We start from the raw sequence: 25,697 nt of genomic DNA on the forward strand, positions 1-25,697 counted from the left end.
GGCTCCATTGTCTGTTAGCTTCGTACGAACTTGTGCTGGCCGTGACTCTTGACCCACTGCCTTGGCTCCATTGTCTGTTAGCTTCGTACGAGCCTGTGCTGACCGTGACTCTTAACCCACTGCCTCGACTCCATTGTCTGTTAGCTTCGTACGAGCCTGTGCTGACCGTGACTCTTAACCCACTGCCTTGGCTCCATTGTCTGTTAGCTTCGTACGAGCCTGTGCTGACCGCGACTCTTAACCCACTGCCCTGGCTCCATCGTCTGTTAGCTTCGTACGAGCCTGTGCTGACCGTGACTCTTAACCCACTGCCTTGGCTCCATTGTCTGTTAGCTTCGTACGAGCCTGTGCTGACCGTGACTCTCAACCCACTGCCTTGGCTCCATTGTCTGTTAGCTTCGTACGAGCCTGTGCTGACCGTGACTCTTAACCCACTGCCTTGGCTCCATTGTCTGTTAGCTTCGTACGAGCCTGTGCTGACCGTGACTCTTAACCCACTGCCTTGGCTCCATTGTCTGTTAGCTTCGTACGAGCCTGACTCTGTCGGTTTTTCGCTCTCGTTCGTCCCCCTCTCTCTCTCACAGGAGGAAGACTCCGAGGGCAATGAGTGGCGCAGCAACACCTCCTCCTCCTCGGCGCTGGACAGCCTGGAGGCGGACGGCGGCCCGCCTCCCCCGACGCACCCGGCCTCTTCGCACCGGGGCAGCACGGTGAGCGGCGGCCGGCTGGGCGTGCTGACGCGCTACAGCTCGGAGAGCTCGGACGTGAGCGACCTGAGCGGAGGAGGACGCGGGGCCCCGGAGAGCTCGCCGGACGAGCGCCGCAGCATCCCGAGCGTGACGGTGGACGCCATCGGGCTGCCGCCCCCGTCGGTGGGCCTCTACGAGGAAGTGCGTCGGTGCTCCACGGGCAGCGCCCTGCCGCGCATGCCCATCCCGGAGAACCAGGTAGCGCACACGTGACCCGTCGAATCGCGAAAAAAGCCGCGGTTGGCAGGAAAACAGAACGCCGCGCTCTGGGAGGTGGCGCTGTCGAGTAACACGTTTTCTCGGACGTTAATTAAAGGAGACACAAAAGAAAAATATTAGGTCAAATCAGATCGCGAGATTGTCTAAAAAAATCTATCTTCGGTTTCTGTTTGCCAACGTGTCACATTTTTGGAATGGAAAATTGTTGCGGAAGATTCCACCGCCGCTTCTCAATTCGAACGGCCCGCAACGAAAGGGCGCGAGTATACGTAATCTCACACGTGACCTTCCCCTATGCCGCTCTCTGTAAATCAACAAGTACTGACGTCACATGACATGTACGCGTCACTTCAATTTTTCATTTTGGTAATTTTTCTCGGTTACAAGAACTCTGTTCTCTCTACGAATGACAAACTCCTTGTTACAGAAACCTGATATTTCAACCTAGCTCAACGTAATACTACCCCCTCCCCCTTTTGTCTTTTTTTTTTATTTTTTGTCGCTTTAAACGTCCGGCATTCTTGTTATCTTAGACCAGAGTCCTTCCATGTTCCAAAAACATGGAACGACACTGCTTAGACTTAGGAAGGTCTCCGTCGTCTGCTTATGTACTTTACTTATTTATTTAATTTCGAGCTTTTCTGTTGCCAACATTGCGATGTGATTGGAAGTCATGCCCTAGTGGGGGATGCTACGGGATAATTTTGACCACCTGGTTTCTTTTTTTTTTTCAACGTGCGCCTAATGGACACAAGCGCTTCCGCATTACGCCTCGATCGGAATGCGGCCGGGATCCAACTTGCCGACCTCAAATCAGCAGCGAAAACCCATAGCCACCTATACTGATGTACCTGGGTGAAAGCGTCTGTCTACATTGTGTCATTTATGATCGCTTCAGGTCGTACGGTGTATATACACCAGGTGCTTTTTTTTTTCTTTAGCTGCACCAAGTTTTTAAACATTGTCTGTGGTAGACAGCACAATTATAACCCTTGAGCTAATTTACTCGATGAGATGGCGATTAGTTCTACGAGAAATTAAAATGCTTAGTTGAATAATTAACGCAATTGCACTAATTACCTCGGTAATTAGCTTACGGCACATTTCGCAGTTTACAAATTTAGCAGGCGAGTTCGCAAGGGGTATCCACTTGGAACGAATTCTCAGCACTACAAGTTTCAAGATATTAATTTTCAAAGCGTCCGATGAAACGCATTGGCGTTCCAGATACTTCTGCGCTTCAATGCAAACAACAGCGCTTTCTTTTAAAAAAAATGTAGATGCAGCAACAGCACGTTTTTCTCGAAACCAGTGCCAGCCTCAGAATTCGTGCTAAGTAGATATTCATCGCAAACTCACTAGCTACAATTCGTAGATCGAAAAATGTGCTGTAATGTAACTAATTTAACCGTTAATTAATGAATTTATCCTAGTTATTCAATTAAGCATGTCGACTTCTAGTAGAATTAATGACCGCCCTATCGAGTAATTTAGGTCAAGGGTTAGAATTGTGCTATTTCTCACAGGCAATTAATTCTTCAAACTTTGGTGCCACTAAAAAGAACCTTTAAGAAAGGGGCCTCTATGTGACAGGATTAGCAGCGCACACTTTCATTGTGATTTTACCCGTTTGCTCGTCCATCTCTTACGTCATGACATGTGGCTATAGGCTAGTCTAGCCGTTCCAGTAAAAACGAGGGCTCTAGGTCAGAGCCACTGCCGGCACCCCGTGCAAGGCTGAGACCGTCTACGCAGCCAACGACGACCTCAGCCTCCCTTCTCATTAGCCGCTATACTTTACATCGGAGCAATTCCAGGCCATAGCATATAGCCGTGCCGCTCAGTATGACAACTAAAGCTCAGCGCATTACAAGCTTATAGTAACATCACGTGTTTCATGAGTGCGTAGCTTTCACGACGCTTCTGGAGATCGGCTTGTACCAATGGGCTTTCTACATGGCGAAAGCGATGATACTGCCACAAGCCACTTATATTCCGCTTTCTCAAGGCTTCTTTATGACGCAACAGCGTCTGGAATGCATAGAAACCCGCGTTATTTCAGTAATGTCTGCTGTGCCGTCGATTTTGATTCATCTGCTCTTGTTCGCTCAAGAGCGGTGACGAAACGTAAGTGTTGGAATTTACGGTCTGTAGAGTAAACATCCTTGTGTCGGTCCCAGCAAATGGCGTAACGTAGGAGCTGCAGCTCGGAATCACTTCTCAGTGCAGTTTCGACGCCACACCGTTAACGAGCCCATTACTGAGCCCATTAACGAGCCCAGTAACGGTTGCCCGTACAATGAGCAACAGCGTTGTGAGATTCCGCCGCTTGCCCGTAGATGCCAGCCATGACCTGCCGTGCGCATGCGCAGCTGTGCCTGTTTCCCGGCGCCCCCCACGGCACCGGCAGCACTCACTCGCTGGACCTGCCCCGCGAGGAGCTGGGCAAACCCGAGCGGAGGGCATCGGCTCCCGAGGGGGACAACATCAAGATCGTCATCGACGATGTCGACTCTCAGGGACCGCCGCCCACGCCGCTGCGCAAGAGGGTCCTCCTGCAGCGGGACCCCGCCGACACGGGAGCGAGGAGTGAGTGCCCTGCTGGAGCAGGCGCTTCAATTTCAATTTTATTATTATCAGGCGTTATTACAATTACAAAGGAAATGTTTTGCAGAAGGAGATCCCACAGTAAAAACCGTCAGGGGGACCTCCTTTTATAACATGTATAAATATATAGAGCGTAGGATTAGCAACGAAGGTAAGAACAGCGTGAAATTGCAATCAACACATTGGAAGTAATTACTGGAACATCAGGTAGTTGAAGATTACACAGAAATGAGCCAGAATAATTCTATTTAGGAATACACGTGAAAGTATGAACATTAGAGTAATTGAATAGGAGTGTAGTGATTATGTAACAACAGTGCGCAATCCAATAACGCAACAAAACCTAAACGTAAAACTGCGGCGAAACGTACATGGCTGAGTCTGCAAAAATGCGAGCTTTTATCTCCTGCAGAAAACTCGTTCTGCATACTCAATGCCGTTGTGGCGCAAGCAAACGGCTTGGTATAAAACTGACCCCGTCTTACAACCCCCCTACTAAAGTAGACACTGTGACAGAAAAAGAAAATGCAGAGCGCATGCTTCCTTAGACTTACCAAGCATGATGGCCATCGCCTCCTCGAGGTCTGGTGGTAAGCGCCAGACCTCGAGGACTTCGGTGTACTTTTCTTAGTGGTTGGACTGCTTAGGCGCAGGAAAAGTTCTGAAACGTTGATAAATGTTTGACTCATTTAGAATTAAATGAAGTTGTTCAAGGTTTGACTGAATGCTACAGTCAAACCTCGTTATAACGAAACAGTATTAACGAACTAATGGACATATCGAAGTAAGTGAAATCTCCCTTGAAATCCCTATAGAGATTCACAGCACAGTACGTGCAATCATAGATATAACGAAGTAATCCCGGCTTCCCACTCAACTTCGTTATAACAAGGTATTACTGCATACTGTAGAACAATTCATTAAAATACATAACGACAGGACAAGTTATTGCGGAATCTTAAGGGCTCTCATCATCGCGCGTATTTCGTTTTCACATTTCCTGGCCTGCCGAACGTCCCTTTAGGGCGCGTGTGTAATTTTGTTATTGTACAAAGGTAATTTGCTAATACAGCTGGTAAAATTATACTAAAGATGACTACTAGGCTTAACTGTACTAGTAAATTGTGTTTCTCCAATAGCAAAGTGCGCGTTCTTCCTTGAGGACGCTTGGTAAGCCAGGGAAGACGCGGTAACGAAAGACCGTAACGATACCTCCCTGAAGCGAAGTCCCAGTACCAGCTGGGCTTGACATCGTAGATTTTGACGGCGTGGGCTCTACAGTCATATCAGAACTCCATTGAGTCCTGCTCAGGTGCACTTTTTTTAACAAAAAAGTACCAATGACGAGTCTCTTTCATTCACGTTTTAGGGCACTGTTTCTATATTCTGGAAACGGGCCGGCCTCGACCAGCCAATTTTGACATCCTGGCGATTTCCCTATTTGGCCTCTAAGACCCCTACGAACTACGTTCGTCCAGCAAGGATTTTAAAACGATGGCTGCCTGTTGCATGTTGCTGCCCCCTCGAGCGTGCTCGTTCTTCAGAAGCAGGCCTTACTCAAGTATCACGGCAATGCACTTTGTGGGCTTTATCCAGTATACAACAGGATAAGAACGTCCAACAAGGTGGCGCATTGTCTGCTGGAAAAGTCGAAGCAACACTGGCAATAAGAGAGAGAGAGCAAATGATAAAGTAAAGGTAGCGAGGTTAACCAGGACTGAGCCCGGTTGGCTACCCTACACTGCGGAAAGGGAAAAGGGGGCGGAAAGAATAAAAGAAGAAGAGAAAGTCTACTGGGGATATCGTTCGGTCACTCAGTCCGGATCCCAGACGCTGACTGAATCCAGTAGCTTTCAAATATCGCAGCAGAGCTTTCGTGGCCTTTTGTAGCATTAAAGTCCGCAAGGTAACAAGCACGTGGCGTGGGAGTTTGCTCGGCATCGTGTTTGGAAATCTATAGTACGAAAGCAACGTTCCAATTCCGCCCCCCCCCCAGCCACCCCTTGAAGAACTTTGACTTTTTTTTGCATTTGCAAGTCTTTCGGAACAAACGCTTGCTCTAAAATGTACCTGTAGCATCGAGCAGTTGCGACGGAAGTGAATCCTTGTCAACTATGACATTTCTGGTCAACGTACATTGTTCTTGTTATTTAGTATATTAAGCCACAAGTTGTGAATTGACTACCCCTATGGTATATGAATTTCGAATCTGCGAAAATAATAGCAATAATATTTGCTGTCCAGATAACCGATTAAAGATATGTCATATCTGGAATGCATTTTTTTTTTCTTCCCGGCACCTAAAGTTAACCACCCCACTACTCGCAACACGAAGTTTCGAGAACCACTCCTGCGCCAACATGTGCCAAATGCGAGGAAATACTTTAGAATAATCGATGACGTTATGCTGACATTCTGCGCAATATTTCAATAAGGAATAAGTGACGCTTATTTCACCAGTAATAATGAGCAGTTTCCCCAAAAAGTAAAAGAAAACAGTGCTTTGAAAGAATTATTTACACATCTAAAGTAATTACCGCTGCTATTTAGTGGGTCTTCAAGTGTCCTGCATCCTTTCACCGGGGGTACGCAGTCTGTTTTTTGGCTGCGCGAGATAATCACGGGTAATCTCGCGCACGCACGAGTTACGGCCTTCAGGCGCTCTCTAGCTGCATTACAACAACACTCAACAAATGCAAACAGACCAAAGCGCACGCCGATATATTACTGCAAATGTTCGCTTCCTGAATGCAGCGCAAAGTAGGGAAGTGCTGATAAATAGGTGTGTAGTTGCCGGAAAGAGGTATAAATTATAACCACGCGCCTATTTTCCCACACTTTGGTGCTGTGCGTTGCTTTCGCGTCATGAACTTAAATCAACTAGCACAGATCAGTATCCTAATTCCCTGCAAATGTTCTTGCGAGTGCTCGTAATTTGTGTTGACTGACACGAACGCATTTTCTTCCCCCTTTTGCCACTGTTCTAGGTTCCTAAATGTCCCCTGTTGTCGTAATTTTACCTCTGTATTACCACAATCATGCAAAGTAAATCTCGACACGTTTGCTGCCTAGTTCACGAGGGATATCGATGCAGTCGTGTAAAATACATCTTGCCATGTTTGCTGCCTAGTTCACGGATACGCGGAAACAGTCAAGCTGCTGTTATGCATCTGTCATCCTGCCATCTCCACCACACTGTACTCCAGTATGCGTAGATAAACTGATGTCTAACGACTGTAGAGTCGGAGGTGCAGCACTTTATATTTTTTTGTTCTGTATATAAATCTTTTTTTTCTTTTTCATTTATAGCAATACACCTAGTATTGTGTATTCTTATAGTGAATTCTTATTGTGATGGACTGTTATGTTTTTGTTTAATGGTTCAACATGCACGTCGAGGTCAAGCCCTGCCTTGAATATGACGTCCGGGCTTCTGTCAAGCTGCAGACCCGCAGCTTTTAGCCCCGTCAACCAACCACAAAAGTTGTTTTGGAAATAAAGAACTTGAATTTGAATTGTCCCTTCGCCCGTATCGCAACCCCGTTTGCAGCCCGAGGGTTCGGCATGCGGGTCATGGGCGGCAAGAAGGCCCCGGACGGCCACCTGTACGCCGCGGTGGCCTGGGTGCTGGCCGGATCGTCGGCCGACCTGGCCGGCCTCAAGCAGGGCGACGTCATCCTCGAGTGGAACGGCACCTCGCTCGTCGACCGCTCGTACGAGGAAGTGTGCGCCATCCTCGACAAGTCGCCCCACAGCGTCGAGCTGGTCGTCGAGACCGGCAGGAAGATGTGAGCTCCCCCCTGCTCCCCCCCCCCCACCACGCGCGGCACGCGCCCAGTACTTTCTGCTTCCTTAACCACCATGCTCATTAGAGAACATTTTGTCCGCGAACGTATTGTCCTTTGCAGAACACTGGGTTACCGGTAGCGTGGACGGCAATGACAATGATTACGATTATCTCTAACTGCAGTCCCTTTCGATTCAACGGGGGCAAGTAGTCACCTAGCCTTTGTAAGCCGCTTGAGTGCCACCACATCGTGATCCAGAACTTCGACCACCTGCTTTGTATCGTAATGTTACCTAGGTTACCTATGCATGTGACGAATTTGCCCCCATCCTTTCAATACTTTGTTTTTCACCGATACTCCAAATGTGTCTCGCTTACCTCGACCGCTGACCAGTTCGCCCTCCGATCGGCTTTGAATCACAACTCTCCTGAGGCGCGGACGTTAGCAGAGATGCACAATGGGCGTTATCGGATAGACGGCGTTGCGGTTGATAACTTCCTGCATTGCTACTGGGAGGATTTTGGGAAACTGGTAACTGTAACACCGATGCACTTCTCAGCGCATATTTAAAGTACTGTATACTTGACGAAACACTTTAATTTACATTTCGAACGCGTTTCGTCTCCACGTTGTGTCGACGCGTATGGATCGCACAGTGTAATACGCAAGCCTGTACAGCCATCAAAATGCTATAGCATTAAAGAACACAGTTACGCTACGTCTCCCCCCCCCCTTCGTTCCCCAGCAGGTTCCGATTTTTTCCTGATACGTTTAGAGTTCACGGCACGTTGCTTGAGAATCAAATTCGATGATCAGCTAGAAGAAGCGAACGCGGTTTAACGCATTTGCTTTTATGACAGACTAGCGAATATTTATTTCAAACTATACTTATCATGGCTTTTCCTCCAGAGTGAAATATGCGCTGTATATAGAATCGCTGGACTGGCCAGCTATAAACGTGGTATCGAGGAAGTTATAGTATATAGCGCGTCTATTCTCTATAACTTCCGAGACAACAAGATCTTAGTGCCTCCCGTCCCTAAAATATAGTTCGGACGCTAACCAAGTAGTCTTATTTCAGGATAGGAGGCACTAAGTTTTTGTTGTTGCTTTGGAGGTGCGCGGTAGAGGATAGACGCGCTATATATATATGTATGTACGTGTGTGTGCATGTGTATGTGTATGTGTGTGTATGTGATAGAAAGCATCGAGCATAAACGAAGTTTAGAGAACATAACCCGTCTGCGGATTGCCAATACACGGTTCCCTGGCTGCCCAGTGGAAGGCATGGCCGCGTTCAGGTCGACCATAAGAGCCGAAGACTGTTAAACGATTTACTGCTTTCTGACGCAACCTCCGGCCTTATTTCCACTCGGTCGTCTATAGGTTCTTTTGTGTGGAAAGTACGCCTCGACGATAGTCGGTCCGGCATCGTCCTTCGGGGGCGCAATCAAAGCGACGCGAGGAAGCAGATGGTCGTAAAGCCGTCTGCTGTACCGCATGTTACGCGAGCCCGATTTTTCGTTTTTTTTTTTTTATCGTTGCCTTCTCCCGTGTAACTTTGATCGTCGAACTTGGACAGTGTCAGGCCCGAGGAGGTCGAGGCAACATTTGTGCTGTCAAAGTACAAATATCATTTCACTAGTGGACGTTTGCTGACTCGCTTTAATCGAATAGGCTGCATGCTTGTCCATAGACGAACCTCGGCCGCATGATCATTACACGAGACCCACACGCGTGCGTTTTGCGTATGATTATACCGAAATATCGTGCAAGGCGCCAAAATTGCGCGTACACCTGTACGCGAATTTGAACTGTGCCACAGTCTTTGACCGGTTAAACGGCGCGTACCGTTAACGCTTTGAAACATTTAGCTCCTTAACGAAGATGTTAAGAAAATAAATAATCCAGAGAATTCGCCTACGGCGTCTCCCATTGTCCGTATGATGGTCTAGGATGCTAAAATCAATCAGTCAATCAATCAGTCAGTTAGTTAATGAATGAATGAATGAATGAATGAATGAATCAATCAATCAATCAAATGAAACGCAGATGCGCTAGCAGTGCTAAAATACACTAGAACTTGTGAAGAGACAGCAGTGGGTATGGCGTCCAACTGCTAAGCACAAGGTAGCTAGTTCTATCTCTGGTCGTTGTGGCCACGTTCGATGCTCGTGTACCGAGCGTTGTTGTCGTCTTCGTTGAAAAACTGCGCACGCCTTCAGGAGGCCGGCGCCGGTTACTAAATGCACCCCCCTACGTGTGCGAAAAATGTCGCAGGAGCAACCGCGAGCTTCGCGCGTCCACGGGCAACATCCCGTCGCGCAAGTCGTCCACCTGTTCCATGGGCGGCGGCGAAGGGGCGGCCACTCGCCGCAAGCTGCCGAAGACGCCCGACGAGATCTGCAACAAGGCCCACGTACAGGGGGAGCTCGGCGTCCGCCTGTGGTGAGCATGTTTCTACGTGCGGGTGCCTTTCAGGCTGGAGCACACGCAGCTGCTCGCCCACCTCGCCTTGGTTTCAAACCGCTGGCGCCCTTTCGGTACCTTCAGCGCCGAGAGCTGGTTTTCGGCACCGATGCTGAGTGTTTTCGTAAATGCGCGATGGGAAAGGGCTGCGGCCATTGTCCGATGCTCATAAACCAGCTCATACAATTACCTGCAGACATCCGTCAGGCAGAGATTCTCTAACTTTCACTGTTGTTTGAAATGTTTTCAGCGTGTTTCGTACTGTTTTTCCTTTTCTATATTTTCTTGGGTTGGAGGGGGGGGGGGGGCATCCTCTGTGGCATCTTTTTCATTGTTTTATTTCAGTCTTTGTAATTTGTCACCTCGCTTTATTCACTCTTTCCTGCTCGGTGTCCTATTTTTCATTTCCTTGCTTCCGTCCCCTTCTTCCTGGCGTTGTGCCCCTTCCGGTGCTCCCCCCTTCCAGGTGACAGCCTGCTCATCTTTTTCTCTCTGTAAACTGTATAAATGTTTTAAAGGGAAACAAGAATTAAAAATACTAACAATAATCTTCTCTGCAAACCAACTTGATGTGCAGCTGGTTTCTTGCTAGTAATTTTCTCCGCTTTCTATCTGTTGCTTCATGTTCCTTTGCTAGCAGTGGCAGCGTTGCGGTGCCCCACGCGTGGCGCTATTGAGCCGTTCACCTTGGCGTCAAGCGCTATATTCGTGTGCCTTTATTTAATGCATCCAAACAAAGCAGACGGGTCACAGCAGGATACAAATAAATCGATCAAGGACATAAGCAAACGAGGGAAGCCCAAGCCCGGAGACAACGTTCCCACAAAGGCACTTAAATGCTTGTTGTTATTCGGTTTTAAGACACGTATACAGTGGACAGAGAGGGAAATACGTGAAGGAGGAAGTTGGCAACAGCCACCGAAATGGACACAAAGCGTACCCTCTCTTCAGAAAGAAGAGGATAGAAACACACAAAATAATCTGAAGGTATAGGAAGAAGGAAAGGAAAGAAAAAAGAAGCAACAAAGCGACAGATCACACTTACTTTCGAGGGCGAAGATAAGTACCCGCAAGGAAACGTTTCCTCTGGGCTGAGGCTTCCTTGTTCGTCCATTGTTACTCTCCTTCACGCAGTGTCCCTCTGCTAACGGTTCTTATTCGACCATAAATCGTCAAGGCGTAGCTTGGGCGAGTTGATGATTGCGTCGTTGGTGTAAAATGCAGCAGTAAACAGAACACTCCAAGTAGTAGACGATGAAGTAAAGCTGGGTCTAGCATCCTTATTTTTCGTTTATTCATTACTTATTTATATACACCACAATTATGTTGGTGCTACCCGATTCCTGGCCAATCCACCGGCACTGGTAGTGCCACTACAGCAACTTTGTGGACGACTGCTATTACTTTTTTTGGTATCATCGACAAAGCTTGACCCAGCTTAGGACCTGGTTTTGTCCAGTGATTTTCACCCCTTTTCTGTTTACTTGTTTGCTGTGCATGTCGCTGCATTCCTCCCGACTAAATTGCCAACTCATCCAAGCTCTGTCCCAGCGATGCTCGTACCTGTTGCTGGTAGCATTGCAACACTGCTGCACGCTGGCTAGAAAAAAAAAACGTAACCAAGCTAAGCAACAAATTTTAAGGTCTTAAGGTTTGGGAGGGCCGCATGTGCTCTCCTCCAAGGACATCCTCACCATCCTACACGCATTCAAAAGAAGCCTCACTCAAGCGCAAAGCTCAAACGCACAGCTTACTATCACCATACAATACAAAAAAGAAAAAAAACACTTTATTAATGGGCCGAGGCTTACCTACCTGCAAACAGTAGGGAGCCCATCCTTCCAATAGACAAACACCGTGGGAGTGTGCCACCGCCTCGCCTTCTGAAACGTTGTCCTATCAGCGTTGCCGTATTAATTTTTTCGTGCTCAAGTTACATGAGTATACGCGTATTACAGACAGGAGGAGCGATAAGATAGGCATATAAAAAAGGAAACAGGTAAGTCATACATTTTAGCAACATGAGATTAAACAATCAGTGCAAATAAGTAATACAAAAGACACAAGCAATTGAAAAATACACAGAAATGTACAAGAAGTATCAATGAGAATGCAGAATAATTCACAAACTCCTGAAGAATTCACGAAAATATGCTAAAAAGAAAATATTGCGCTGTGGTTACAGACCAGCTAATCAAAACAGAATTAGTAGTGCAGTTTAAAAATGTATGGGGCCACTGATGCTTGTCACAGCTAGGCTTTGTAAGCCGGTTACAATATTACAAGTAATCGGTGAAAATGAGAGTGAATGTGCAACCGCGTTTTGTTTAAGTATGCACACCTTCTGAAAATGATTAAGACGTGCAGAGTCCAACCCCATTACAAGCGTCCAAGGCAGCTTGAAAAGAGTTGACCACTCCCTCGTAAGTGCTGTATGTTTATAAAGTGGCCACTTCTGGTCCGGGAGACCCGAGCCACTCCACAAAGAATTCCGCAACTGAGATATTTGCTTCCACCCAAAAATACTAATGGTGCAAGTTGTTTTTATTTACGAGTTGCCTTGCAGGATTTTTCGCTCACGGCCAACGCCGCCGACACCGATGCCGACGAAACCAGCTTTTCTGCGACACGAGCTCCTTAACGCTATCGCGGTAATACTAACGGGCACGTTTTCTCGCACCCATTTCTCGATCTCAGGTACGACGGCACTGACTTGGAGGTTACCGTGCTGGGCGCACGCGGTCTACCTCCACGGCGTTCGTACGTCAAGCTGCGACTGCACGAGCCCGGCTCGGGTCTGAGGGGTCCCGCCATGAAGACGCCCATATCGGAGCCGGTGACCAGTCCGGAGTGGAACAAGACGTTCGTGTTCAGCACGCTCGAGTCGCTGGAGGGCCTGTTCCTGGACCTGACGGTGTGGGACCACCGGCCCGTTGGCACGAACGCCTTTCTGGGGGAGGTGCAGCTACCCCTCGACCGGTCGCCCCTCAGGGACGCCCCCGAATGGCTGCCGCTGTCCAGGGGCGCCGGCGGAGCGGGACGCAGCCAGTCTCAGGAACTGCCACCCGACGACCTCATCCGGAGCTCGTCCATGGACTCGATGCGTGAGTGCCCGTCCTTGTAGCTCGAAGCAGTTTTTTTAAGTTCGGCAACGATTCGATAGCTGTGAAGAGTGCTTTGTGCCGGCTCTTGTATAGTGCTTCTCGCAGCCCTCGTAAGTACGTTTATTATCAAAACGTTTCCTTGGAAGAAATAATTAGCCAGAAAATATATCTCGGCCTGATTCCCACCTATACCCTCGAATCCGTGCACCCTGGATTCGGTCCTGTGTCAGCAATGTGTGTGATGTCGTGCTGCTTTCGGCGACACCGTCGTCGTCGTCGTTGTCGTAGTCGTCGTCGTCGTCGTCGTCGTCGTCATAATCTTCATCATCATCATCATCATCATCATGCCGTCCTAATCAGTCATAACCATTTCACCATTATTGTCATTTTCGGCTACGATCATCATGAGAGTCGTTACATTGTCCTAAAGAACGTCTGAACAAACCGCCGCTGTATGTTATGTCGGTATCTGGCCGGGATATCCGTCTGGTCGGGCATGAGCATGCACCATACGGTACTGATTCACTGCTGTCGAGGCTATGCGATCGGGCTGCCGAGTTGTGTTCGTTGGATGACTGATGAGTGCATTCCTTCGCGGCGATCGCTAGATGATCTCTTCCGAGTGCCCGCGAACGACTTCGACGCAGCGTGATATCTGCTTGCAGCGACACTGATCATCCAATGTCAGCATTGCCCGCGCGCATGCTGCGAGACGTATTTAGGGCCAGAGATATCGTCACTACAGTGAAAACAGAAAAGGCCGGCTTTTGAAAGAACTTGAGTGACCATTTGGCAGGGAGTGCTGCAGGCATCGAAACGAAAACCAGAAGCACGACCTTGCTCTGTTGTGATGGTGACATTGCTGTTGGCAGGTGAATAATAAAATGATATTGATCTTTTGAATAACTGAATATTATTGCTGAATACCCAGGATGAGTGTCACTGGTAATTCATTGTATGTACTTAATACACGCAAAACACACAAGGAAGATATATCGTGGCGTCAGATTTAACTTTTAGGAGGCCTTCGCCCTCCAGTTCACATAAAGATAGGCTAATTATTATTATTATTATTATTATTATTATTATTATTATTATTATTATTATTATTATTATTATTATTATTATTATTATTATTATTATTCCTACTTTATTCGAATACCTTCCGTGTGCACGAGATGCAGTTTGGGGGCAAGAACAGCATTACTGACGTCAGGCTGTGGCGAATTTCTTTTGCTGAAGTGACTGTTTGTCCCACATTTAACTTCACTTTCGGGAATTAGCTGAGAACGAACTCGAACGCCCCTCACACACACGTACAAAATAATAGAGAGAGAAAGAGAGAGAGAGAAGCTATTTCTCGGATAGCGGAGATTTTTTTCCGGCATGCGTATGACCGATGACATGCTACTCCGCATAGGGAAGGGGAAAGGGTGCAACAAGTTCCAGGGGAGAGTTAAAAGATGGGGGGTGCAGAAGGGGGGGCTCGTTAGTTTACTGCAGAAGGCCGCATACTAACGCAAGCATTTCGTGGAGGGGGGCACAGGCCCAGTCTGGCCCCCTTACCCCATTTCTGCGTCACGAAGACAATGAATGACGCTCGTCGAAGGAAAAATGTTTATGAGAGATGTATCGTGGAGAAATAGGGCACACATCTAATTGCATTTAAGGCTTCGTACCCATTGCGCCACAGTGTGGCTCATCCATTCTGTAATATCAGCCTAGAAGGGGCACACACGCAATAAAACATACCCGGTGCCGAAGACCGAAGTTCGGGCACATGAGCAGTGTAACACACCCATTGACCCAAGCAGTGCTTAAAGTCAAAAGGGGGGAGCCCTCCCCCCCTCCGTTTATTAAGGAGAGTCTCGCCCCCCCTCCCCCTCATTTGCAAATAAACTGTAGCACAGCGGCACCCATTCGACAAACCACTTGCTTGCACACTTGCTTGCTCTATAACACATAGCGATCTTAGCAATAGGCTTTACTGGGCGAGTTGGCGCACATTTGGACGGTGAGAGCGAACACAAAATGAACACGGACGTGAAATGACACAGGGCAACTGCTTCAACCACGGCTGATTTTCGTTGGAACCAGCACGCCAAAAGAAAGATTTCCCCGCGGTTGTCAGACGTGCGCTCTGTGATGATTAGGCTTCCACCGTATGCAATCGAAGGAGCTCATCGATCCTATCGTTTTTCTAAGCGAAACTGAGGTGTCCCGGATACAGGTGTCTCCATTCCGGCGATCGAAGTGTGCCGTTAGCAGCAGCACGCATGCGATAACGATATCACTCTCTCGAAGGAGCACCGTAATACAACCTGAACGACACAGTTCGCATTGCGAAGGGTGCTCACGCAAGCCCTTGCACAAGAAAAGTGACTGCACACTTTTCTTTTCGAGGATCATGGTGAACAGCCCGTCACGAATCTGTAGTTATTATACCGTATTCGCTCTAAAACATATTTATTCTGCAAATATTATCCTCGTGATCCGATTCCCCTCCTCTGCTCCTGCGACTATCGACAGACGTAATTTCGCGCAGCCTCCAGATGCTGACCACTGGTCGAGAGAGAGAGAGACTGAACTTTAATAAGCACCAGCAGTTTTGTCGGCTGGGCCTAGGCCTCCCACGATGGGACGTCGAGGTCTTGCCTCTTCGCCGCTTCGTAGGCCTGCTGGGTCGCCCAGAGTTGGTCGTCGAGGTGGGAGCTGCGCAGGGCGGCGTGCCATCTCGACGAGACCATCTCGACCACTGGTCGAGGATTTTTTTTTTTATTGATATGATATAAGGAGATGTTGGCGCGCAATTTAAGGCACCGGCTATTCCTTATCTCTTGGGTGGTTCCGTCACACATCATTCAGGGTTCACGGTTACATATCAAATAATCTTTTCACACAAGCACCAGGACTTATAAAGCAACGTTTCCACAAGAAGACTATGGCAAATGTCTCCACACTTATGTAGTCGAAAGTCTCAAAAGTACAAGCGATACTGTCACCTAATAACACATTTTCTAGTCAGCGGGTGGTATATACATCGTATAAATATATTAGCACATACAGTCACAACAGAGCAGTCAACATAACATAATTCCCAAACAGATGGATATATGGAGTGACACTGAAATGAACAGAACAATGAAAGCACTGATAACGTCCAACGATGCCGCTGTCTTGTTGTTCTCCCGATTTCTTTCTCCCTAATCTCGCGATTACCTAATTGCGCATAAGCCGGGGGGCTGACGTTTCTCCTTTTTCAATACTCCCCTTCGGTTTCACGGACTTTGTTGCAGTGCTGCATCCTGACGACGCTTGGCAGGGCAACCCGGTTGAACGGAAGTCGTCGGCACCATCCGTATACTCTGTCTCACCGGTAGCAGGCGCAAAGAACCGCCAATTGCTGGCCCAGGACAGCCTGCCAGGTGAGAGGGCACTTTTCTTTTTTGACAAAGACGACTCCCGAGCGCAGCTAATGCCGACAGTGGCATCCCGGGAACACTCCTCAAGAACGTGCATTTGGGCTGCAGCACATAAAATCGCGGCAGTGGAAACATTCCAAAAACTCGCTGCTACGCGTTGTACTGTGCTGGACGCATTCGTTACCTACGTACGCAAACAAAAGCCGTCGTAGTTAGGTATGAATGCCTATTTAGTATTGAACGCTTAGGATGGAAGCCAGGACCTGCGAACCAGATGGCGAATTCACAAAGTTCTTCGTTCGTAAGAGCTATTTGCCAGTGGCCTTCCGTCTTCGCTAATTATATGTCCAACATTACGATTGGCTAACATTCAGGGGGAGGGGGGGGGGGGGGGCAGGGGTGAGTCTGTTCTGCAAGTGTCTTCCTAGCAGACTGTCCGCTCCGGCCACCGCTGATGGAGCTGAACAAGAAGGAGGCAAGCGCCCCCAGCCAATCTCCTTTCCACTAGTACAGCTCCAGCCAACCAGCTACGGCAGAAATCGACAGTCCACTAGGCGGAAACTTACAAAATACACTTTCTTATTACCTCCCCCCCCCCCCATCCTTTTCGCAGTTCTTACGACCTGTTTTAGTGTAACAACTCGTGAACACAGGCCTAGTATCTAATAGTAGCCTGCCCAAGTCTTGGGGTTAAAAAAGGAATTTGCTCAAGGTAAACAGAGTTCAGCACGTTCTATGCTCGCTTGAATTCTAATTCAGCAAACAGGTACAACGCGCGGTTCCTCTATCCCCTATTTTATGTAACCGCTGAAAGGTGACGCCATCGGTGCTGCTGAGCACGTCTGCGCAGGTCTAGACTAGACTAGACGTAAACTAGAATACGTTTGCGGACAGCCTATGAGCTGTACGTCCAGTTTATTATTTCTTTCGAAAAAAAAACATAAGAAACGTCGGCTTGTATCTGTAGCTATTACACTTGTCTTCACACCTGTTTTCTCCTTCCTTTGACTTGTTACCGAATATGACCTCGTCCTCGCCCTCGCCTTTTTCGCAGAGTTGTACGCATCTTCGCCAACACAAGCTCCGGAACGAGCCAAAAGCGCCAGTTTCAAGGTTCGCCGCAACGTCAATCTTCCGGACACCGCAGGTGAGTGATCCTCAACGCGCTGTTTAACTTTTTGGACCAAAATGCAGAACGTGTAAGAATAAAAAGTGAAGCTCGCAAAAGCTGCTGCTACTGCTCTACAATGTTAGCTAGCCTTTCTGAGGCACCTTGTCCCTCTTTATAACCTCTATACCACAGTGTGCTGCTCCATCTGTCAGCACCATTCTTGATTTCATGTTGCATACAGACATACTTATACGTATGCGAATCCAGGTGCAGTGTTCCACTGAAGGGTTTTCCGTTGCGTAAAAGCGCACTGAATAGGATGGCGAATCGGTACCAGATTTTACACGTACACCGGCTGACAGATACGAAGCACAACAGTCGAGAAATGCACGTAAATACAGTCGACTTATAACTGGATTCGTGTCTGAATTGGTCACACAAGCGATTCGCGCGCATGCTGGTATAAAAAGAAAGAAAAAGAGAAATTAAACATGCACAAACCTGCAGGACAACGCAATAATTGCTTTCTATTACATGTGTCACAGAAGTGAGCAGTGCATAATTTGTTCATATGCGAATATCTCTAGAGACATCAACATCATCATGAACGTCAGTCTGCGTTACCTCCACTGCTTGATGAACGCCTTACCCCCATCGATCCCAAATTTCCCTTGTCTTGCACCGGCTGACCCTACCTTATGCCTGCAAATTTCCCGATTTCACCATAAGGTAGATATATGGCGGGATGGTAGGAGCCGATTTCTTAGGAAGTCTTGTCTACATAAGCCCGCAATACGGCACAAGAATCATGAAACGGAAGGTTGTCATCCTCCACCAGTCATCAGTCGGGTGGACGATGATTTCCCCTATCTTGTGCCAACTTCATCTACCATTTGTTAAAAAACTCGCAATAGCGTATTCTCCGATTAAACGCGTAATTTCGAGTGCTATACCTGATATGAGCAGTGCCTGGAAGAAGCTGTGTCGCTTGTGTTGTGGGCCGGTTCAAAATACAAGTTCTGACACTCCTGTCCCGTGCGGCCCTATTATTTCTGTTTCACAGCTGTTCTTCTCTCATAGGATGCTACGTTTTCGATCGCTGCGTCTGTAGAACAGTCGCGCACCTTTCTTTGTTCGAGCACCTCGTCGAGCAGGCCCTGTAGTGACACATGCACTCCGCGTTCCCCTTCCTCGCTAGCCATGGACGAGAGGCGGTCGCTTCCGAGGCGAAAGCTTTCACGGACGGTGAGCCTCAAGTCGGACGAGAGGGTCAACCACGTTCCACACAGCAAAGGTAGGCTGCAGCTCGCGACGCCCTCTATGTGGACGCGTGAGCGCGCATGTAAATATATGCCCTAGGGCACGGCCTCCGAGATCCGGTGGCGTGCGCTGTCGTGTGCGCCGCCGGACCTCGGAGGCCATGTCTAGAGCTATTAAATCCGGTATGCACTACTAGAATGTTTTGTGTGCAGTGAACTGACACACGCGTAGAGTTTCCTACGAAAATTTCCATAGAGGGAACTCCGGCACACGTCTACGGTATCTGCAAATTTGGCGGTTCGTGCGGGCAGAGACCAATTGTCTTGCTTCGTATAGAAAACTTGGAGGGGCTTGCAAATTTAAAAGATAACGCGGAATAAGCAACGCCAAAAGAACGTTTGAAGTCATAAGCACAAAAAGAAATAGACAAGTCCGTGCAGTAACCATCAACCCTATGGTAGCGGGACGATCGTAGTGCCAGAGTTCCCTCTAGTAACTTTAGTATAGTAACTGAAGGGTAGCCAGCCGGTCTATGCACTAGTTAACCTCCCTGTCTTTCCCTCGCTACCTCCCCTCCTCCTCCTCGTAGAGAAGCTCTAGGAATTGACGACATGTACTTGATCCATGGACTGGCGTTGCCTGCACTTCCTTTGTCAGAGACACTGGTCTCAACGAGACACCATCATTATTTTGTATGTTGCCCGTTGTGCTGCGTCTTGTGTGCGTTGTGTATCTGTGATGCATGCACGATGTGTATCCTTCCATTTCTCATCGTTCCCACCTAGCGTACAGCATGTTAGGCGTGCCACCAGACAAACAGGCTCCTTCTCTCTCTCTCACTCTCTTTCCGTCGCATATAGTACACCCTATTGATAAAGCTACTAGCTAATCACGGCCGCTCGATCTAGTATATGCCCTACTAAGATGTTTCCTTATGCGGTGAGCTGCGACGTGCATTTGGTCCATGGGCTAGCACGACCCCTGCGTCCCACTCAGTAAAAGCGCTTTTAACCTGTCATGGAGACACCACTGGTCTCCACGAGCCACCTTAATTAGTTCATTATGTTAATTTTTCTGGTTTGCTTCGTGTACGCTGTGCGCCTGTGACGTGCAGTCTGCGTATCAATGTATTTCGCGTTGTTTCCATTTTGAGTGGTACGCTACGCGCACCACGAGGCAAGCCAATATGGTTCTCCTTCAACAGCTTTTTTCTCAATATATGTACAGTTATGTCCATGTGCAGCCCAGCCCATTAATATGGTGTCGTAGTACATCACACACAGTCATCGCAGGCTTACGTCAGAAGATCTATGGGGAGTGGGGGGGGGGGGGGGGGGGGTGTGATGCTGTGCTCATATAAGGGCTTATTTAGAGTCATATATCGATACATATGGTCTTCTGAACGCTCTTAGTTGGTAATATACAAATCGGCCTTTGCATACATTTAAGGCCACATAGAGCCATACTTACACACTTATGTGAAAATATAAAGCCTCACTTACATTCATATATAGGCATATATGTGGTAATACTTACGACATTATATAGCAATGCCTTACTTGAAGTCATATATGACAGTATATGACCTTAAGTTGACTCTTATGTGGCATTATAAAATAGTATATACAGTAACATATGGCAATATGTGGTCCTATTTGCGTGGTTGTATGTGCTTATCTGCGTGCTTGTATGTCCCTGTTTGCTGTTGGAGGCCTTAACCGAGAAAGTGTAAGAGTTTGGTTAAAAATTATTATGCAAAAGAACAACGGTAATGTTCAATAGCCTGGTAAGGGAACAAGAATTCAGGATCGCGAGTCAGCCTCTAGAGTCTGTACAGGACTACGTTTATCTAGGCCAATTACGCCAAGAAGACCCTGATCTTCAGAAGGAAACTTAGAGAAGAATAAAAACGGATTGGAGTGCATACGGCAGGCATTACCAAATCCTGAATGGGAGCTTACCACTGTCGTTGAAAAGCGAACAATCGTTGCATTCTAGCGGTGCTAAAGTATGGGGTAGAAACTTGGAGAGTGACAAAGGAGATCTAGAACAAGTTGACTACACAAAGAGCGATGAAATTAAATATGTTAAGCGTAACGTTAAGAGACAGGAAAAGAGCAGTATGGATCAGAGAGCAAACGTGTATAGCCGATATTGTAGTCGACATCAAGAGAGAAAAAAAATGCAGCTGGGCAGGCCATGCAATGAGTAAAGTAGACAACCGGTAGATCATTAGAGTTACAGAATGAGGGCCAATTGAAGGGAAGCGCAGTGGAGGACGGCAGAAAACTAGGTGGGGTGAGGAAATCAGGAAATTTGCAGGCGCAAGTTGGAATGAGCTAGCACAAGACAGGGGTAACTGGAGATTGCAGGGAGTGGCCTTCGCCCAGCAGCAGACATAAAAATAGGCTGATTACGATGACAATGATGTCCCTATATGCCCACACACAAAGCATATAAAGGCCATATATGGCATTTCCGTTAGGGCCACTTAAAATTTGCCAGCCAGCTCGCGCTTGCGTTCTAAACCACGCCTCGACGCATATCTAACACGTTCCTGTTTCACTAAACGCTTCTTCCAAGGGTCTTGTTACTGGGCACTCAGTGTACATGCTTCGTGCCCAATTTCCTTGGGTTGGAGTTTGAGTCCACGCTCCCTATATAAGCTTTTGTTTGCCTCGGACCGCCTCTGTTTGCACCATCTCCGGCTCCACGCAAGACGTCTTGTTCAGTGTTGTGCAACGCAGCAGCTGGCACTCGTAGAGCGGGAAAAAGGCAGATCGCTGTAGAAGTACCGGAAGCTTTTGCTGAACATAGCGACTCAGGATGACGCCACTGACGCCGCTGTTACAGTCGCTAATACACGTTATGTACCATACATATAGCTAGAGCATCTATGTTATGCTAAAATTATATAATTTCACGCACATTCCGTTTCCTCTCCACGAAAGGCGCGAGAATTTCGCATAAATTCCGTTTCATATTTCCGTAAGAAATGCGCAGAAAATTTTGTGTTCTTACGGGACGTCGCGGTATAGGGCAGGTGCGAAAGTAAATTGAGCATGGCGCGACTCGTGTAAATTACACGCAACTTTCGATAGGATCTTGCCGCGGACCTCGGTGTACGCATATATATTCGAAATTTCTCGCTCGTACCACGCGCTCATTGTAAAGAGCCTCGTACGCGAGTAGGCCTTGCATCGCTTTCGTTTAACTTTTTCTCCTCAACTCCGCAGTTTGCCAGGGACTCGACGTAGCGAAGCGGCAGTAGAGAATTTTAGTGCGTCCGGTATTCCGGCAAGCGCGGGCGGTTTGCCGGATGAGCGGGGGCGTAAACGTGAGCGGCCAGATTGGTGGTGCCAGCTGGTGGCCGGTGCAAAGCTCAACCACCTAAACACAGAGCCAATTACTATATTCTTCTCAGCTGGGGTGTAAGTTTTCGACAGCGGCGTAATTGCGAACACAATTACGCCGCTGCCGAAGATTTTCACCAGCAGCGAAGCAGAATAAGGTACGTTACTGCACTTTTAGCTCTGTGTTTGCCTGGTTGAGCTCTACAACACCAGGTGGTTGCACCGCTCCCGCCGCTCACGTTTACGCCCCCGTACCATCCGGTAATCCGCCCAAACCGGCCCCGTTTGCCGGAATAGCGGACACGCTAAAAGTCTTTATTGTCTAATCATCCGGCTATTCTGCAGTCGAAGGGAGCTCGCAGCGAAAATCCGAGATTGAAGGCACGCTTCCCCATCGATGTCGCTTTTGTCGTGCAGCTCTTGTCAGTGCACCTGCTGCAGCATAGTTGACCAGCACTACAAACAAGCGGAACGTTTATGAATTAAGAGGCATAGTACAGACGAATGTAGCAGACGAACGCCGGGACAATACTGTTTTTCTTCTCTGTTCGCAGCTTTGAGCGACAATGTGCACAAAGTGACCTTCTGAAAATTTGACCACGTCTATTATTCTTTCTTATTTTGGGGGCGGGGTCCAATTACGGAAAGTCAAGCCAGTAAAGTTTGTTTAATTTTGTTTCCCAATGCGGAATGCGGAATGCTACAGCAGCGCCGCCGCAACTTCGTGACGTCACGCTCGGCAGCTTTCTAACGCTTTTGTTCATGCTTGCAGGGTAGTATACATTGCCAGTATTTGTGCCGCCGATATACACACACCTGGTCTCGCAGAAATCATGCCGACTGTTTGCGCTAACCGAAAAGGTCAGTATATAGCGTCTCCGAAAATTATGTGGCTTTCGACCCACAAAAAAAAACTCGGCTTCACAGTGACTGCACAGTGCATGCGGGCGCGCGTTTTGTGAAGTGTAAATTGCCTTTCGAGTGGACCGCGCTCTTTGGAACAGCGAAGTTTCTTTCAATACGGGCAGCGGGTCAACAGCAGTCAAGTGGTTCGAATCACACGCGCAGGTAAACATAGACGCGTAGGTGGCGTGCCGTGATGCTCGTTTCCTCCGCACGAGGCGCCACCATCGCGACACCCTGCCTCCCTCCTATCGTCACTTGGTGTTGACGTAAAGGGCACTATTTACTCAGAGTTTAGCTTCACCTGAAGCCACCGTGTCCTGTTCTAATGCACTTTTTGTAAAATCACAAATACTCGGTTCCGGAAACTTCCTTTCGCTGCGGGCTTTCTCCCTCGACAAGTAAACAGTGCTTCGCTGTCTTCGCTCGTTCGCTTTTTTTTTTCGTTCTTAAACGTACTCGGAAGCTAACCTTTAATAAAGAAAACCTTTATACTGACAATTGCTACACTACGATTCGTATGCTTTTCTTCGGTACCAATAACTGCCGCGCTGTATGGCAGGCCCTCGTATGTTCCTGACAGCTCTTTAAGTTATAAAGTGGATGTTTTAACGTGTAGGACATGCAATTCCGCGCCCGACTAGGGACTTTGTTTGTTAGCATGCTTGAAAACGTTGCTCATGCCCGCATCTTTCTGTCATTCTGGTTTATTGCACCTCTGGAAGTGTGCGTGTTTGTGTTTCAGGGGTCTTGCTAGCCTGCGCACTAAACGATATGGGCGAGAGAACTAACGAATCTGATGTTAAACGCCATATGTGCACCAAATAATAATTACCACACATTCCGCAGTTCCTCCCCCCGTATGGTGGGCCCGACAATAAAATGATTTAGCGCCGCAACCGATACCGGCTGGGTGTGGGAGGTCGCGGTTGGTGACGACCGACCCTGTCAATGCCAGGGGCCGCCATTCAGCACTCACAGCAAAGTTGAACAATATTTCTTTTTGTCCTGTTGATGTCGCGACTTACAAGAAAGGTGCACCATATTTGCCTGACTAACACGGCTACTAATACGGATAGAGGCATTGTGCAAAATTAAGGCCTACAAGAGAACCGGAACCACGAAAAAAGATATGTTTGTGAGAATGCAAGAGAACACACACACAAAAAAAAAAGAAACGAACGCGCGAATGAACTGTCGGAAATTTGACCGACAGCAGCCAGTGAACAACGATGGCGCGGAACGCGCCAAAGCAGCAGACAAAAAAATAAACAATAAATAAACGAGCACGCCCTGCTCTTCCTCGTTGCAAACACAGAAGACTAGGCAATGCTACGCGCCAGCGCAGCTTATTGTTATCGACGCAATGTCGCATTACCACGACTGTCACGCTATCTGTCTACACACTCGGGGCAAGCCCACTTGCCACCCCTTAATGGGGCGCGTCACGGACGTGTCTCCTCTCTCGGACATTATCTGTCTATCCACCGTCGAATGCGAACAGTGTAGACCGTAACGCATCTTCGCGCCAAACCCTTCCTTTCCTTTCAAATACGTTAGGAGAGCATTTTTATTTTTTATGAACTTGCCTTAACAGGTGGAATGCACTGGGTGGAACGATAAAGAAATGAAAGGAGACACACGGAGGATTTCACCCACATGACATCTCTTTCGGCCGCTCATGAGGTAACGCCCAAATGATGATAACACAACAGGGAATCTAGAAAAGCCAGTGAAATTGGGGGCGTGCCGAGGATTCAATTTGATGTCTTGATACCGTTAGCTCATTCTTCTGAAGGCGTCGTCAGAGCTCCGTCAGAGCTCGCAGATCGCCAACTCTGACAAACTCGGGCCTTCTTGATATGGCACCCCTGGTGCATTCTTTGTTATCCAGTATAAAAAAAACGTCGGGACATTTGGCTGTCCCGACTGGGTCAAGTAGGGAAATTTACTAAAATGTCGGGACTGCACCGCTAAATTAGGAACGGAAGCAAACGATATGTAGAACACGCGCGTACGGAACTCGTCAGACCATTGATCCGCCGAATGCTGTTCGCACTTATCGAAGTCGTTTTCCCCTTACTTGAACTAGATGTGAACTGCCAAGTGACTTCGCTAGAACACCTTATTTTTATTTCACGTCTCACGACTTGCCGTCACTTGGCTGAGCAAATTGTGTCTGTTCAAACGTATACCATGTGCACACTTCGAAATTTCTGCGAACTATGCATTCGTGCACTGACATTTTACATTCTATTTTACTAATCCCCTTTCTCGCTTGCTTTGCTTTGCTTGCTTGAACGTACCATATTTGACATGTACTGTTTTGACAAAGCGATATGTACTGTTTTAACAAAGCCCGCATCACCTACTATTCCAACCTCTCCTAAACACGCACTTTTTTTTTTTTTTACGCAGGCCAGTTTGGTGGCGGTTTCGCGTCGTTGTGTACAGCGACCGTTAAGTGTCTGCGCCGCCCTTTCATTTGACGCGCCGAGAGAGAGAGAGAAAGAGAGAGAAAGAGAGAGAAAGAGAGAAGAGATATGGGAAAGGCATAAGGTGCGCCTAGAGGGGATGGCATGAGCACGCAACGGAACAAATGCAGGGCGCTTGCTGGGCTTGCTTATTTCCCCACTTCAACACCTTTCATCGTCGAAGTAGGGTCGTTTCGTGTCGCTGTTTGCATGGCAGTGAACGCGCAGGGTTGCATAT

The 25,697-nt window shown here is 47.9% G+C and overlaps 1 protein-coding gene and 1 long non-coding RNA gene across 2 annotated transcripts in view; one reads left to right on the top strand and one right to left on the bottom strand.

Annotated features, from left to right (window-relative positions):
• The window catches only part of LOC135907780 (uncharacterized), a 242,829-nt gene that overhangs the window by 166,746 nt on the left and 50,386 nt on the right, over window positions 1–25,697 (bottom strand). The gene's annotated exons all lie outside the window — the stretch shown is intronic.
• The window catches only part of Fife (regulating synaptic membrane exocytosis protein fife), a 46,525-nt gene that overhangs the window by 15,734 nt on the left and 5,094 nt on the right, over window positions 1–25,697 (top strand). The window contains exons 6-13 of the mRNA XM_065439508.1: window positions 585–947; window positions 3,341–3,557; window positions 7,126–7,363; window positions 9,644–9,811; window positions 12,530–12,936; window positions 16,233–16,361; window positions 17,413–17,505; window positions 18,668–18,763. Coding sequence (XP_065295580.1) covers window positions 585–947; window positions 3,341–3,557; window positions 7,126–7,363; window positions 9,644–9,811; window positions 12,530–12,936; window positions 16,233–16,361; window positions 17,413–17,505; window positions 18,668–18,763 — 1,711 coding nt within the window. The remainder of the gene's footprint in view (window positions 1–584; window positions 948–3,340; window positions 3,558–7,125; window positions 7,364–9,643; window positions 9,812–12,529; window positions 12,937–16,232; window positions 16,362–17,412; window positions 17,506–18,667; window positions 18,764–25,697) is intronic.

Source organism: Dermacentor albipictus, chromosome 6 (genome assembly GCF_038994185.2).
Source record: "Dermacentor albipictus isolate Rhodes 1998 colony chromosome 6, USDA_Dalb.pri_finalv2, whole genome shotgun sequence".
In the NCBI taxonomy this organism is placed as follows: domain Eukaryota; kingdom Metazoa; phylum Arthropoda; class Arachnida; order Ixodida; family Ixodidae; genus Dermacentor; species Dermacentor albipictus.